A 12,722-nucleotide genomic window follows, 5' to 3' on the forward strand; every position below is an offset into this window, starting at 1 on the left:
AATCCAACCCAGCGTCTCAGGCATGCAAGGCAAGCGCTATACCACTGAGCCACCTTCCCAGCCCCTCCTTCTAGTTTTCTTTAAACTTAGTCTTATCTAACTACAGAGATGAGGCCCTAGGCATCTGGGAGATGTAAGGGTTGAGTAGTTTCAGAGATAACATTTAGTTAGAAGTAGAACATTGTTCATGAGGTGAAAAAGTGTCATTTAAGTCAAAGTTGGAGAATTAACATAGGAATCCAGAGTATAAAAGGATGGATTGAATGATGGTGTGAAGGGCATTGAAGCCATATTGAAGAGTCTTAGAATCCAGGAGGATTTGAACTTTACTACTATTGTTAATGGAGTTAGTGACATGAAGATAGTTGGAGAATGTATTATTTTGCAGGGATATGGAAGAATGGCTTTGAAAAATGAAAGACTTAGAACAGATAACATAGGAGGTCTGTAGAAATGTTTATAGATAATAAGAAATTGATTGCTCATCTCTAATTTGTTTTCATCCATGCCTTATTTATCTCCTTCCCTCAGCTCCTAACAACCACTGTTTCTTTTCCTGTTTCTCCTTTTCACAATACCGTAGAATTGAAATCATACAGTATGTTGTCTTTACAAACTGGCTTCTTTTGTTCAGTAATATACATTAAAGGTCCTTCTATGTCTTCCCATGACTCATTTCTTTTCTTTTTTTTTTTTTTTTTTTGGGGTGGGGGGGTCTGGTCGTGGGCACTGAACTCTGGGCCTGGGCACTGTCCCTCAGCTCTTCAGCTCAAGGCTAGCACTCTACCACTTGAGCCACAGCACCACTTCCAGCTTTTTTCTTTTTGCTTATGTGGTGCTGAGGAATTGAACCCAGGGCCTCAGGCATGCAAGGCAAACACTCTACCACTGAGCCACCTTCCCAGCCCCATGACTCATTTCTTCCTAGTGGTGAATCATTCCATTGTTTGGCAAACCACAGTTTACCCCTTCACCTGCTGTAGGACATCTTGGTTGCCTCCATGTTTTGGCTGTTTAAATGACTGTGATAAACATCAGTGTACAAGTTTTTATGTAGACATGACAGTTTGATTCCTTAAACTCCAGAGTGCAGTAGTTGTGTCTTACACTAGAAAGTTTGTTTAGTGTTATACAAACGCAGTTTGGAAGACCAAACTGATTTCCAAAGTGTTTGTGCCAGTGTTTCTGTTAGGCTCACACATTGTTAGGTCTTAAGAGATTTGACTCTTTATCATTAAAGCAAATTTCCTTTCTTTGAAGCCCATTCTTTCTGAAGCAAAGGTGGCTGCTCTACTTTCTTTTTGGGAAGGTGGAGGGAGGGGTAGTCCTGGGGCTTGAACTCAGGGCCTATGTGCTGTCCATGAGCTGCTTTTTTCTAAAGAATAGTGCTCACTTAAGCCACAGCTGGTTAATTGGAGATAAGAGTCACATAGACTTTCCTGCCTGAGCTGACTTCAAACCATGATCCTCAGATCTTACCTTTCTGAGTAGCTAGAATTACAGGCATCAGCTACCAGCCCCTGGCTGATAGTATCTTTTGATGTATAAAAATCTAATTTTTATAAAATCAATTTTATCAGTTTTGTTGCCTTAGACTTTAATGTTGTATTATATACAACACTTTTTTTTTTTAAAGGTACTAGTGTTTAAACTCTGGGGCTAACACTTGATAGCCCAATCGTGTATCATACTTGAGTCATGCCTCCGGTGTTTTGTTTTGGGTTTTTTTGTTGTTGTTGTTGTTTTGCTTTAGTTATTTTTTGCATAGGATCTCAAAATTTTTTCAGGGCTGGTATAGACATCGATCTTCCTACCTATGCTTCTGTCTGCTTGCAGAGAGTCAAAGATAGGAAAAAGGGTAGTGGGTAGTCTTTTCAACAAATAGATCAGTAATAGTAATCTATATGCAGCCCTGATTTGGCTTCCTATTTAGATTAAAATTCTAGCATCCAACTCTATTATAATATCCTACTCTGAGGCTTCTTTCTTACTCTATTTTCTCACTCTTCTTGGTTATGCCAGCCTCCTTAGTATTTCCTGACTACCCTCTAAAGGCCTAAAGGCCTTTGTTGCAGCACATGTAGAACTTAATTCCCACATTTCCCATACCTTCTCTCTCTCAGGTCAGATCAGATGAGGTAGCACCACCTATTCAGAAGAGCATGATGTTGCTCTGTCCCTTTGCTATTTCCTGTCTCACATTATATTGTATAGTGACTTTCCTAACAGTCTGCTGGCTTCTTGAACTGGAATGTTGACCCATGAAAAGAGGCTTTGCCTTATTTAGGCTTAATATAATATTTTCTGGAATACTTAGTAAATATCTATTAAATATTGAGGTTGGAATGTGAATTTAAAAGGAATGTCTCTAGATGAAGGAATGACAGGTCATGTTTTATCTCGCGTCTCTTGGTGTTATTTACAGTATTTTTCTCTTTGGTGATTTGAGCAATTTTGTTTTTCTTTTTCATTAGGAAGAGTGAAATGAACTATGCTGTTCTATTCTTTTTTTTTGTCCATCGTGGGGCTGAACTCTGGGCCTGGGTGCTGTCCCTCAGCTCTTCAGCTCAAGGCTAGTGCTCTACCACTTGAGCCAAGCACCCACTTCTGGCTTTTTCTGTGAATGTGGTGCTGAGGAATCAAACCCAGGGCCTCATGCATGCAAGGCAAGCACTCTACCACTGAGCCACCTTCCTAGCCCCTGCTATTCTATTCTTAATGTCCTACTGTGTCTTTGCTTTTCCATGGTCATTAACTTTGACTTTTAAAATACAGTGTCTATTGTGTTACCCTGGCACATGTATGATTATTCCAGGCTAATTTATATAAGAGCATATGAAAACATTCTTTGTTCTTAGCGCTTCAATGCCTTTCATCTCAAGGTTGTTAAAATTCCTGTTTGTTCAGTGTCTAGTATGCTGGCAAAGGCAGGGGCTCTTCTCTTTGTATAAACTATTTCACTCCATTAGAGGCCTAAATCACCAGACATTGTATAGCTCTTTATCCCAGGATTGTTTTGGGTCACCTGAAGCTCTGACTTACTTGTATACTGTAACCAAACAGTTTTCTACTTGTCCCTTTGACTAGTTGGAAATGTAAATTTAAGGCTATAGTGTACAAACTATTTACAATCTACAGCATTTATTTTTCACCTACATTTATCTTTTCCTTCTTTTAATTCTTTATATTATTTGGTATCCTTTTTCCATTACCTGCAAGTATTTTTTGTAAATTGTTTATTGTTGTTATAAAGGTGATGTACAGAGGGTTACAGTTACTTAAGTCAGGTAGAGTACATTCTTTTTGGACATTGTCCCTTCCCTGGATCTCTCCCAATACAAATCCATTTTAAAGTGATGCGAGACATCAGCTATTTATACCAGCCATTTTGTGCTAAAGAGTCACTGCTAAACTTCATTAGTGAAATTTTAATCTGATTATTTTCTAAACTGTTTTTGTTTTGATTTTTTTGGTTTGAATTCAGGACCTCACATGTGCCTATCTTATTTGTTCAGCTGGTGCTCTACCATTTTAGTCATGCCTCTTGCTCAGCTTTTTGCTGGTTATTTTGGAGATGAAGTATTTTCTGCCTGGGCTGACTTTGAACCGCGATCCTCTGGAACTGAACATTCTGAGTCACTAGGATTACAAGCTTGACCAGCTGGGCCTGGCTTTCAGCTATTTTTGTTTTAGAGAAAAGAAAAGGAATCTATTTTATTTTGTTTGGTTTTCAGTTTTTTTTGTTGTTGTTCTGTGGAGCTTTTTTGGCAATTTTTCTAGTTGGTAAAATAATTTCTTCTATGTATACTTATGTAAAGGGAAGTGTGTGTGTGTGTGTGTGTGCGTGTGTGTGTGTGAGTGTGTGTGTGTGTGTGTGTGTGTGTGTGTGTGTGTGTGTACTGTCATATTAAATTACTTACTTGGTAAAATTTAAGAAATTTTTTCCTGAATTGATCTTTACCTATATGTAGGAGGAAATGAGTCTCAACCAGAAAGTCAGGAAGAAGACCCTCGAGAAGTTCTTAAGAAAACGTTGGAGTTCTGCTTATCTAGGTAAGGTTGGTAGTAATTTTTCTAGTACCTAGTATCTGTGATATTAGTGAATTGATTATTATCTAAAAACAAGATTGATCAATCTATTCATTTTGTAATACTGGCATTTGAAGTTGGGACTTCATGCTTTCCAAGCAGGTTTACTGCTGAGCAATGTCTCTAGAACATGCAAATGTGATTTTTTTCATCAGAATATATGTCTATTAGTTATCTCTGTGTATGTGCATTTATTAATCAGGGAGCTAGTATGTCATGTAAGTAGCCTTTTGTATGTTGAAGAACAAATCACAGTCCTCTGGTCAGTGGTTCCCCTATAGATGGGTCTAGAAATTCATCTTGCTGTTGATTATCTGAGTTGTATGGATTCCTGTACACACATACAGACATAGACACACACAAATACGCACGCACACATGCGCACACTTGCCCACTCCCTGCAGTAAGGGCTTAATATCTTCAGTCTCACTTGCAGCTTGAAGTTAAAAGGCTTGGCCTACATTCTTTCTGTAGGAGTCAATTGTTTCTTATAGCACTAATATGTATACTGTCTTTTTTACCCCGAGTCATTATTTTTTTATTTAGAAATATGGTAGAACCTTTCATGTCAAGTGACAAAAATGGCTGTACAAGTTTGGGTTAAATATAGTTTTCTTTGAGCTTAAAGGTAGCTTCTTGGCCCTGTGTAAAGTTCTATCAGTACTGATTTTTCAAGTGTTGTCTCTGGAGCCCTGAAGACCTCACAGATTGTCTGGTAAAGGCTCCTTGCAGATAATGAAGATGCTTTGAAATTGGGGTGGAGGACCTGTTTTTGGACCTTCCTTCTGCTTCCATTTTGTCACAAATTGGCAACACTTGAGTATATTACATAGTGGCATAATGTGAAAGTATACTCAGTGGCACAGTTGAAAATCACAGCCCCTTGTTGTTCACAAGTCCTTGTCTAGCTCTAAGGTAGTCTTGACCACCAGCATCTAAGCAAAGCAGTAGTTAACTGAGAGGAAAGACACAGCAGCATTTCCCTCTTATGCATCAGTCACTCGGAATTCTGCAGTTCTCATTGGCCTTTGGTGGAACATTGTAAGAAGAGGTCCTGGGAAAGCTATTATTGAGCTTCAGTATTGATTTTTTTTTAAGGCTTTTTGCATTATCTTACACATTGTCTTTTTCCTGAGAATTCACCAGGGGCAGTTATGTGTGGCCAAAATATCAGGAAGCAGCTCATCTTAGTGATTATTTGTGGCATACCTTTTGATCTTGTGGGTAAAGTTACTGATCTGTTTCCTTCTTTTTAATTCTGGCTGCTAGAAAACCAGACATAAAATTGCAGCTTCTCTAGCCAAGTGTTCCAGACTATTGCTTGTACTCTGGGTATTGACCTTATCTTATCCCAGCCTTATCTTGTTGACTTAATCTGGATTTCCTTACTTTAGAATAATGTGTGTGTGTGTGTGTGTGTCTGTCTGTCTGTCTCTCTCTCTCTCTAAATATATATATATATATATATATATATATATATATATATATATATATATATGTAATTTTTTGTGTCGTTCTTCCTGGGGCTTAACTCTGGGCTTGGGCGCTATCCCTGAGCTCTTCAGCTCAAGGTAAGCACTCTTACCACTTGAGCTACAGGGCCACTTCCTGTTTTCTGGTGGTTAATTGGAGATAAGAGTCTATGGACTGGAAGTGGCGCTGTAGCTCAAGTGGTAGAGCACTAGTCCTGAGCTGAAGAGCTGAGGGACAGCACCCAAGCCCAGAGTTCAAGCTCCACAACCGCCAAAAAAAAAAAAAAAAGAGTCTATGGACTTTCTTGCCTGGGTTGGTTTTGAACCACGATCCTCAGATCTCAGCCTCCGGAGTACTTAGGATTATGGATTATGGGCGTGAGCCACTAGTGCCCAGCTGCACAAGCGTTTTAAAAGAAAGATGTGCTCTAATTTTATTAGAAAGAATTAACTTACTCATTAGTTTGCATCAAGTTCAGTGTAGATGTACTTCTGCTCTCTCTCTTTCCAAGTGTCTTTGTAAAACGTGTATGTATGTAAGGACAGAGAGAGCAAAGATGAGGTTATGACTCAAGATTTAGATCTAACTTCAAAGCTGTAGAGCATCACAATTGTATCTCCTATGAAACTCCTTAAAAAACTAGCAGTTATGTTTGTTTTCTTTCAACAGGGAGAATCTCGCTAGTGACATGTATCTCATATCACAGATGGATAGTGATCAATATGTGCCAATTACTACGGTAGCTAACCTTGACCATATCAAGAAACTCAGTACTGATGTGGATTTGATTGTTGAAGTGCTAAGATGTAAGTAAATAACAATTTTAAATGAATAAAACTGGTCTTCATACCATTGCTGTTCGTGTGAGGCTTTATGCTTGTAGTCATCTGATAATATTTGCTGTCAGTTCAAACCATTCCTGGCTTTTCCTTCCTGTCTCATATGTCCACATAATGAGAGCATTAAATGAAACTTGAGACATATTATGGATCACTTGAAGGAAAAAGAAGTTCTAGGGAATATTTTAATGTGAGTTATTATGTTCATGAAGATAAATACTACTCTTTGTCATTAGAATAAAATACATTTTAATTAGCATTTTTGCTACTGGAGAGAATTTCAAACTTACTGCTTAAGTGTTGGGAAATCTTACATTTTTCCTTAGAAAGGATATTGTGAATGAACTTTTTTCTTTGAAATTTGGCAACAACTAACGAATGTTTAAACGTTGCGTCAGAAACCCAGAGATTTCAGGAATGTAAATCCTTGAAGTGTTACCTGTTGTGTCACAGTTTTCATTTACCTATCATTTCACAATAGTTTATTTGTATTCTAGTTTGCTTTGCAGACTTAGCTTCTACAATCTGTTTTGTTTTGTTTCTTAAAGAAAGGAAAACAGCATTTCTTAGGTATAATTGATGATAAAGTGCTCATCTTGTGTGTCTGTACTGGGCTTGAACTCACCTCTTGCTTGGCTCCTTCACTCAAGGGTATTACTCTAGTACAAAACCCAAGCCTCTACTCCTTTTTTGTTCTTTAATTGGAGGTAAGAGTCTTAAGAATTTGTCTGCTCAGACCGGTTTTGAACTCAGTTCTCACATCTCAGCCCACCCAAATACCTAGACTTATATTTTAGTAATAGTGGAAGTGGAGCTGTGGCTCAAGTGGTAGTGCTAGTTTTGAGCAAAAAAAAAGCTCAGAGAAAGCACACACATGTCCTGAGTTCAAGCTCCAGGACTGGCACATACACAAAAATTTCTCTTACATATAAGTTGTCACATTTATTGGTGTAAAGTTTTTATAATACTCTCTACTACGCTTTTGAATATTGTGAGACCTATAGCAGTGCTATCTCTTCAATTCCTGATATTGGTGTTTTGTGTCTTCACATTGATCAATACCTCTGAGCCTTGATTGCCATCATAGAATGCTGAATTCCAAAACACAGATTTAGCAGATGGGTTCATGTTAAACGAGTGAAATCTGACTTGTTCCTGAGTTAGTAATACAAGATATTATGATTAGGGGGAATAGGATAAAGGGTACATGGAAACTTTTTGTGATTCTTTTTTTTTTTTTTTTTTTTTTTGGTCATGGGGCTTGAACTCTGGGCCTGGGCGCTGTCCCTCAGCTCTTCAGCTCAAGGCTGTCAGTCTACTACTTGAGCCACAGCGCCACTTTCAGTTTTCTGGTGGTAAATTGGAAATAAGTCTCACAGACTTTCCTGCTTGGGCTGGCTTTGAACCAACTTCCTCAGATCTCAGCCTCCTGGTTGCTAGGATTACAGGTGTGAGCCACTGACAACCCAACTTTTTATGAATCTTAAAATACTAAAATATAGGAAGGTTATAGTAAGACAGAATTATTTGATTGTTGGGACTTGTACAAAGGAGAAATTAGACAAATGTTTTAATCTACCTCATATTTGAGCTGTCTGGGACCTTTGTTTCCCAGGGTTGCATATGTAATAACTCTTGGAGTATATTTTAACTGTTTTTTAGTTTTGAAAATGTAACATGCAAGATTGTTTTAAGCTTTTTGTTTTTCTTTCTAGAGTTTCAAAACTTTTGATAGTTTGCTATTATATATATAGGCTTTTGTGCACTTAGCAATACTTAATGCTAGAAGTATTGGGAAATATTTGTTTTACTGTTTAATTTTCTTTTCTTCACAGCTTTACCTTTAGTCCAAGTGGATGAAAAAGGGGAAAAAGTAAGGCCAAATCAAAACCGCTGTATAGTGATACTTCGTGAAATATCTGAATCTACCCCTGTAGAAGTAAGTCATTTTTCTTCTCATAAGTACTTGGTCATTTTCCTGAGAGTTTTTTTTTTTTTTTTTTTTTTTTTTTTATTTTATTAGGTCTGCGTTGTATAGAAGGTATAAGATTATGATAATACTTTCCCCAGGGTTTGCCCACTGACAATTACACTGTGATTCATTTGTAAGGGGAAATGACTCATACCTTTGGTCTGAGGACAGCTCTCCACCAAAAGCTAGTGAGGGTTTGTATGTTTCAATACCTAGCAGTTAAGTATTCATTAAGAAAAAAGAACAAGCCCCAAAATTAAGATAAAGGAGATTTTTTTTGTCATGGTAAATATTTATAAAAGTGCATTGTATATCCCCATGCTGCTGATCACATGTATGGTGTATATGTGGTACACCATTATATGTTATAGACCGTGATAGACAATTTGCTCCAGGAAAGTTAGAATGAGCTTGTGACTTTAAATAAGCACCATTATTCCACAATACTGTGAAATTTGGGAAATTATGTAATCACTTAATCACAATTTAAAAAAAAACCCTCAGGGAAGGTAGGGAGGGAAGGGATAGTAGGGGGAAAACAATGGAGGGGGTATAAATGCTCAATAGGAAGTGTACTCATTACCTTACTCATGTAACTGTAACCCTCTGTATAGTATCTTTACAATAGAAAATTAAAAATAAAAAAAAGGGCATTGTAAATAGAACAGCAGCTTCTTACTTTGGAGTTTTTCAAAGAATCAAGTCAAGTTGGTTAGTCTTTTATTTCCTGTCTGGTGTGATTTCACATGAAGTCATTCAGAGGAAAGTCATTCCTATTTGCAAATAGAAATTAGCATTTATGTTTTGTCCCAATAGAATAGTGTGAAAGTTTGTTAAGGAAAATATTTGTAAAATGTAGCAACTGTCAGGATTCCAACAAGAATGTACCCAGGGAAAGAAATCATGATCTTGTTCTAGAGTTTACTGTTGATTCAATACAAGATATATTTCCTAATTCTACATTGCTATGTAGAAAAATTAAATACTATACCTTTTCCTTTATATTTTTATTAAGATTCAGAATAATTTATTAATTTAGATGTTTTTATTCAAGATACTTTGGACATATATCCTAATTTTCATGACTTAAAAATGTACAAAGTGTACACCCAAGGAGAATTTTCTGCATTTAGTTACAAATTTCTTTGTATAAAAACTACATAGATTGGGTATGTAGTAAAACTTGAACAACATAAGTCTTAAGAGAAAAGGTTCAGAGAAAATCTCATGAAATTGAAATATAAAGGAAAGGAAATAGTCCAAAGCAATCTGAATAAGAAAATTAAGGGAAATATGTTTCCAGGGACTCTATGTTGCAGGCCCCATCTACTTGGGCTTAAAAGAACTGGATAGGAGGGGATGTGGACAGAAGGAAACCTAATGCATTGTTGGTGTGAGTGTAAACTTGTTCAACCACTTTGGAAAGCAGTATGGAGGTTCCTCAAAAGACTCCACATAGAGCTCCCCTATGACCCTGCAATCCCACTTTTGGGTATTTACACAAATGATCACAAACAAGACCACACTAAAGCTACCAGCATGACTATGTTTATTGCAGCATTATTTACCATAGCTAAGATGTGGAACCAACCCAGATGCTCCTCAGTAGATGAATGGATCAATGTGGTATATATACACAATGGAATTTTATGCCTCCATCAGAAAGAATGACATTGCCCCATTTGTTAGGAAATAGAAAGGCTTGGAAAAAATGATATTAAGTGAAGTAAGCCAGGCCCAAAGAAACATAGGTCCCATGGTTTCCCTTATTTGCAATAACTAGTATATGTCTGAGTCAAGCAGAAAAAGTCAGATAAGTGATGTTAGGGAAATGAACCCTAAGATATGTATTCAACTGTTTTTTTTTCTTTTTTTTTTATCTGTTTTTTTTTCTTTTGTGCGATTGTTTCTAACACATTTATAAGATTATTTCTTTGTTGCTTTGTATGTCCCTCCCCCATGGTATAACCCCTGCTTTCACTGTATTTGTGGTTGGTATAATTTGTGGAGGGGAAGGGAAAAAAAATCGTTTAAATAGGGATACAGGTGGATCCATTGCGACAATGAGATGTACAATCGTTATGTGGGAAAATGAGCTTTACAACTTTGGGGGGGGGGATTGGGTGGAGGGGTGGGGGGAGGATGGGAAGGGGAAACAAAGGAGGAGGCTACAATGCTTGATAAGAAATGTACTCATTATCTTGCCCATGTAATTGTAAGCCCTCTGTACAGTATTTTCACAATTAAAAAAAAAAAGAACTAGATAGAAGTTTCTAGACACTTCTGTAGTTCTTGAATGTAACCACATGTTTGTCAATGATCAGAAAGAATATCTTAAATATTGACCTAAGTTTTGTAAAATAGTTTAGAGTCTCTGGAAGCAGGAACAGAAAGTTAAACTATTCTTCTAGATTATCAGTCTCAGAGCAATGAAGGATCATTTGAGTTTAAAGTACTAATACTAACTAGTCAAGTTTCTGAATTTGATGTATTGTTTTCCCTTTTGGCAGAACTAGAATTGAACTCAGGATCTTGTGCTTGCTAGGCAGACACTACACCACTTGTGTCATGCCCCCCACCCTCCCATTTTGCCATGGTTATTTTTCAAATGTGGTCTCAGGTTTATTCCTGGACCAGCCTGAACCATGGTGCTCCTTTGTTTTTTTTCAGTTGAAATAAAAGATCTTCTCAACTTTTTGCCCAGGCTGGTCTCAAGCTACTCCCAATATCTACCCCCTGGTAGCAAGGATTATAGGCAGGCACCACCATCTCATTTTACTTTACTCAGTACTGAGTAGTTTTGTATCATTGCAAATTTTCATGTTTGGCTTTGAGGGGTAGTTTGGATACTTGATGGGAACACAGTTTTTCAGGAGCCTGAGACATAAGTTCAAGGCCACCATGAGCAAAAGAACAAGATCCCTTTTCCAAAAAAAGTTTCTTGGAACCAATTTGATCATTAAGGATTATTTGTTGGATGGAGTCAGGGCAGCCTTTCCTCTAAGGTTCATTTTCCCCATTGTTAAGGCAATACCTTTCTAATCATTCTATGTCATATCCTTTGAATATAGGAAATTTTTTATTCTGGCAGAGAAACCATTCTCTGCTCCTCCCTCCCCCTTCCTTCCCCTCTCCTCCCTCTCCTCTTCTCTCTTCCCCTCACCCCCCCCCCTCTGGGGTTGTTCATTTTAATCATTTTGCATGATTGTTTCTGTGTCAGGCCAAAGACCTGAGAGCTAGAGGCTCTATGAATTCTGGAGCCTTTACATACTTAGTCTGAAAACTACTGGTTAGTCACCGTAGCATGTTAGACTCTGTTTTAAAGGTGGGTTTTAAATTGTTGAAGTGGCCTAGAGGAAATTAATTTCTTATTTCTATTTTCCATAGGAAGTAGAAGCACTATTTAAAGGAGATAATTTACCAAAATTTATAAACTGTGAATTTGCCTACAATGATAATTGGTTTATTACATTTGAAACAGAAGCTGATGCACAACAGGTAAGTTGTTTCCTTCATCGCCTATGAAGTTCATGGTTCACAAATGTTTGATATTAGTACATAGTGAAAATTAGGCTGAGTATCCAATGATCATGTTCACTTTGAATATAAAGAAGAGAGAAAATTGAGTTGTAGAAACTTAAATAGATATGTTTTTTTTGTTTGTTTTTTTTTGTTTTTTTGTTTTGTTTTGTTTTTTTTGGGTCCGGTCGTGGGGCCTGAACTCTGGGCCTGGGCGCTGTCCCTCAGCTCTTCAGCTCAAGGCTAGCACTCTACCACTTGAGCCACAGCGCCACTTCCGGCTTTTTTCTTTTTGCTTATGTGGTGCTGAGGAATCGAACCCAGGGCCTCAGGCATGCAAGGCAAGCGCTCTACCACTGAGCTACCTTCCCAGCCCCAATAGATATGTTTTTATAGAAAGCTTCTGTAGCAATATAGAAAAGTAAGACATTACTTTGTAAGGACATTTTAAGAGAATAAGCCTATATCTGGGCAGAGAAAGACTTTACTGTTTGAAAGTGGGGAAATAATCTTTTAGAGGGCGTCATTTGTCCTGCAAGGTGTCTTTAAGATATGGAAGAAAAACTTCTTGAGGATATCAAAGAAGGGAAGGGTAATTGTCTCATTGCTCTTGAAGGAAGCATCTTGTTTGGGGGAAACAAATGGACAAGTATGACGTATTAAATGGTGCAAAAGGGAGGTTCAGAAGAGAAAACACAAAAACCTGGGAAACAGGTTCTAATTGAATAGAAGGGGACAGGCTGAACAAGAGGTGAGAAGCACTGCTTGTGGAGCAGTGTGCGCATTGCTGACCTGCCTAGTGAATATGGTTGGACACATACTCAGTTTAA

The 12,722-nt window shown here is 37.6% G+C and overlaps 1 protein-coding gene across 3 annotated transcripts in view; it reads left to right on the forward strand.

Moving 5' to 3' along the window:
- The window catches only part of Larp4b (La ribonucleoprotein 4B), a 73,853-nt gene that overhangs the window by 42,942 nt on the left and 18,189 nt on the right, over nt 1-12,722 (forward strand). For all 3 annotated transcript variants that reach the window (XM_069990583.1, XM_069990581.1, XM_069990582.1), the window contains 4 exons: nt 3,972-4,053; nt 6,232-6,368; nt 8,237-8,340; nt 11,761-11,871. In XM_069990583.1, coding sequence (XP_069846684.1) covers nt 3,972-4,053; nt 6,232-6,368; nt 8,237-8,340; nt 11,761-11,871 — 434 coding nt within the window. The remainder of the gene's footprint in view (nt 1-3,971; nt 4,054-6,231; nt 6,369-8,236; nt 8,341-11,760; nt 11,872-12,722) is intronic.

This window comes from Dipodomys merriami, unplaced genomic scaffold (genome assembly GCF_024711535.1).
Source record: "Dipodomys merriami isolate MVZ:Mamm:240054 unplaced genomic scaffold, mDipMer1.0.p SCAF_4, whole genome shotgun sequence".
Lineage (NCBI taxonomy): Eukaryota > Metazoa > Chordata > Mammalia > Rodentia > Heteromyidae > Dipodomys > Dipodomys merriami.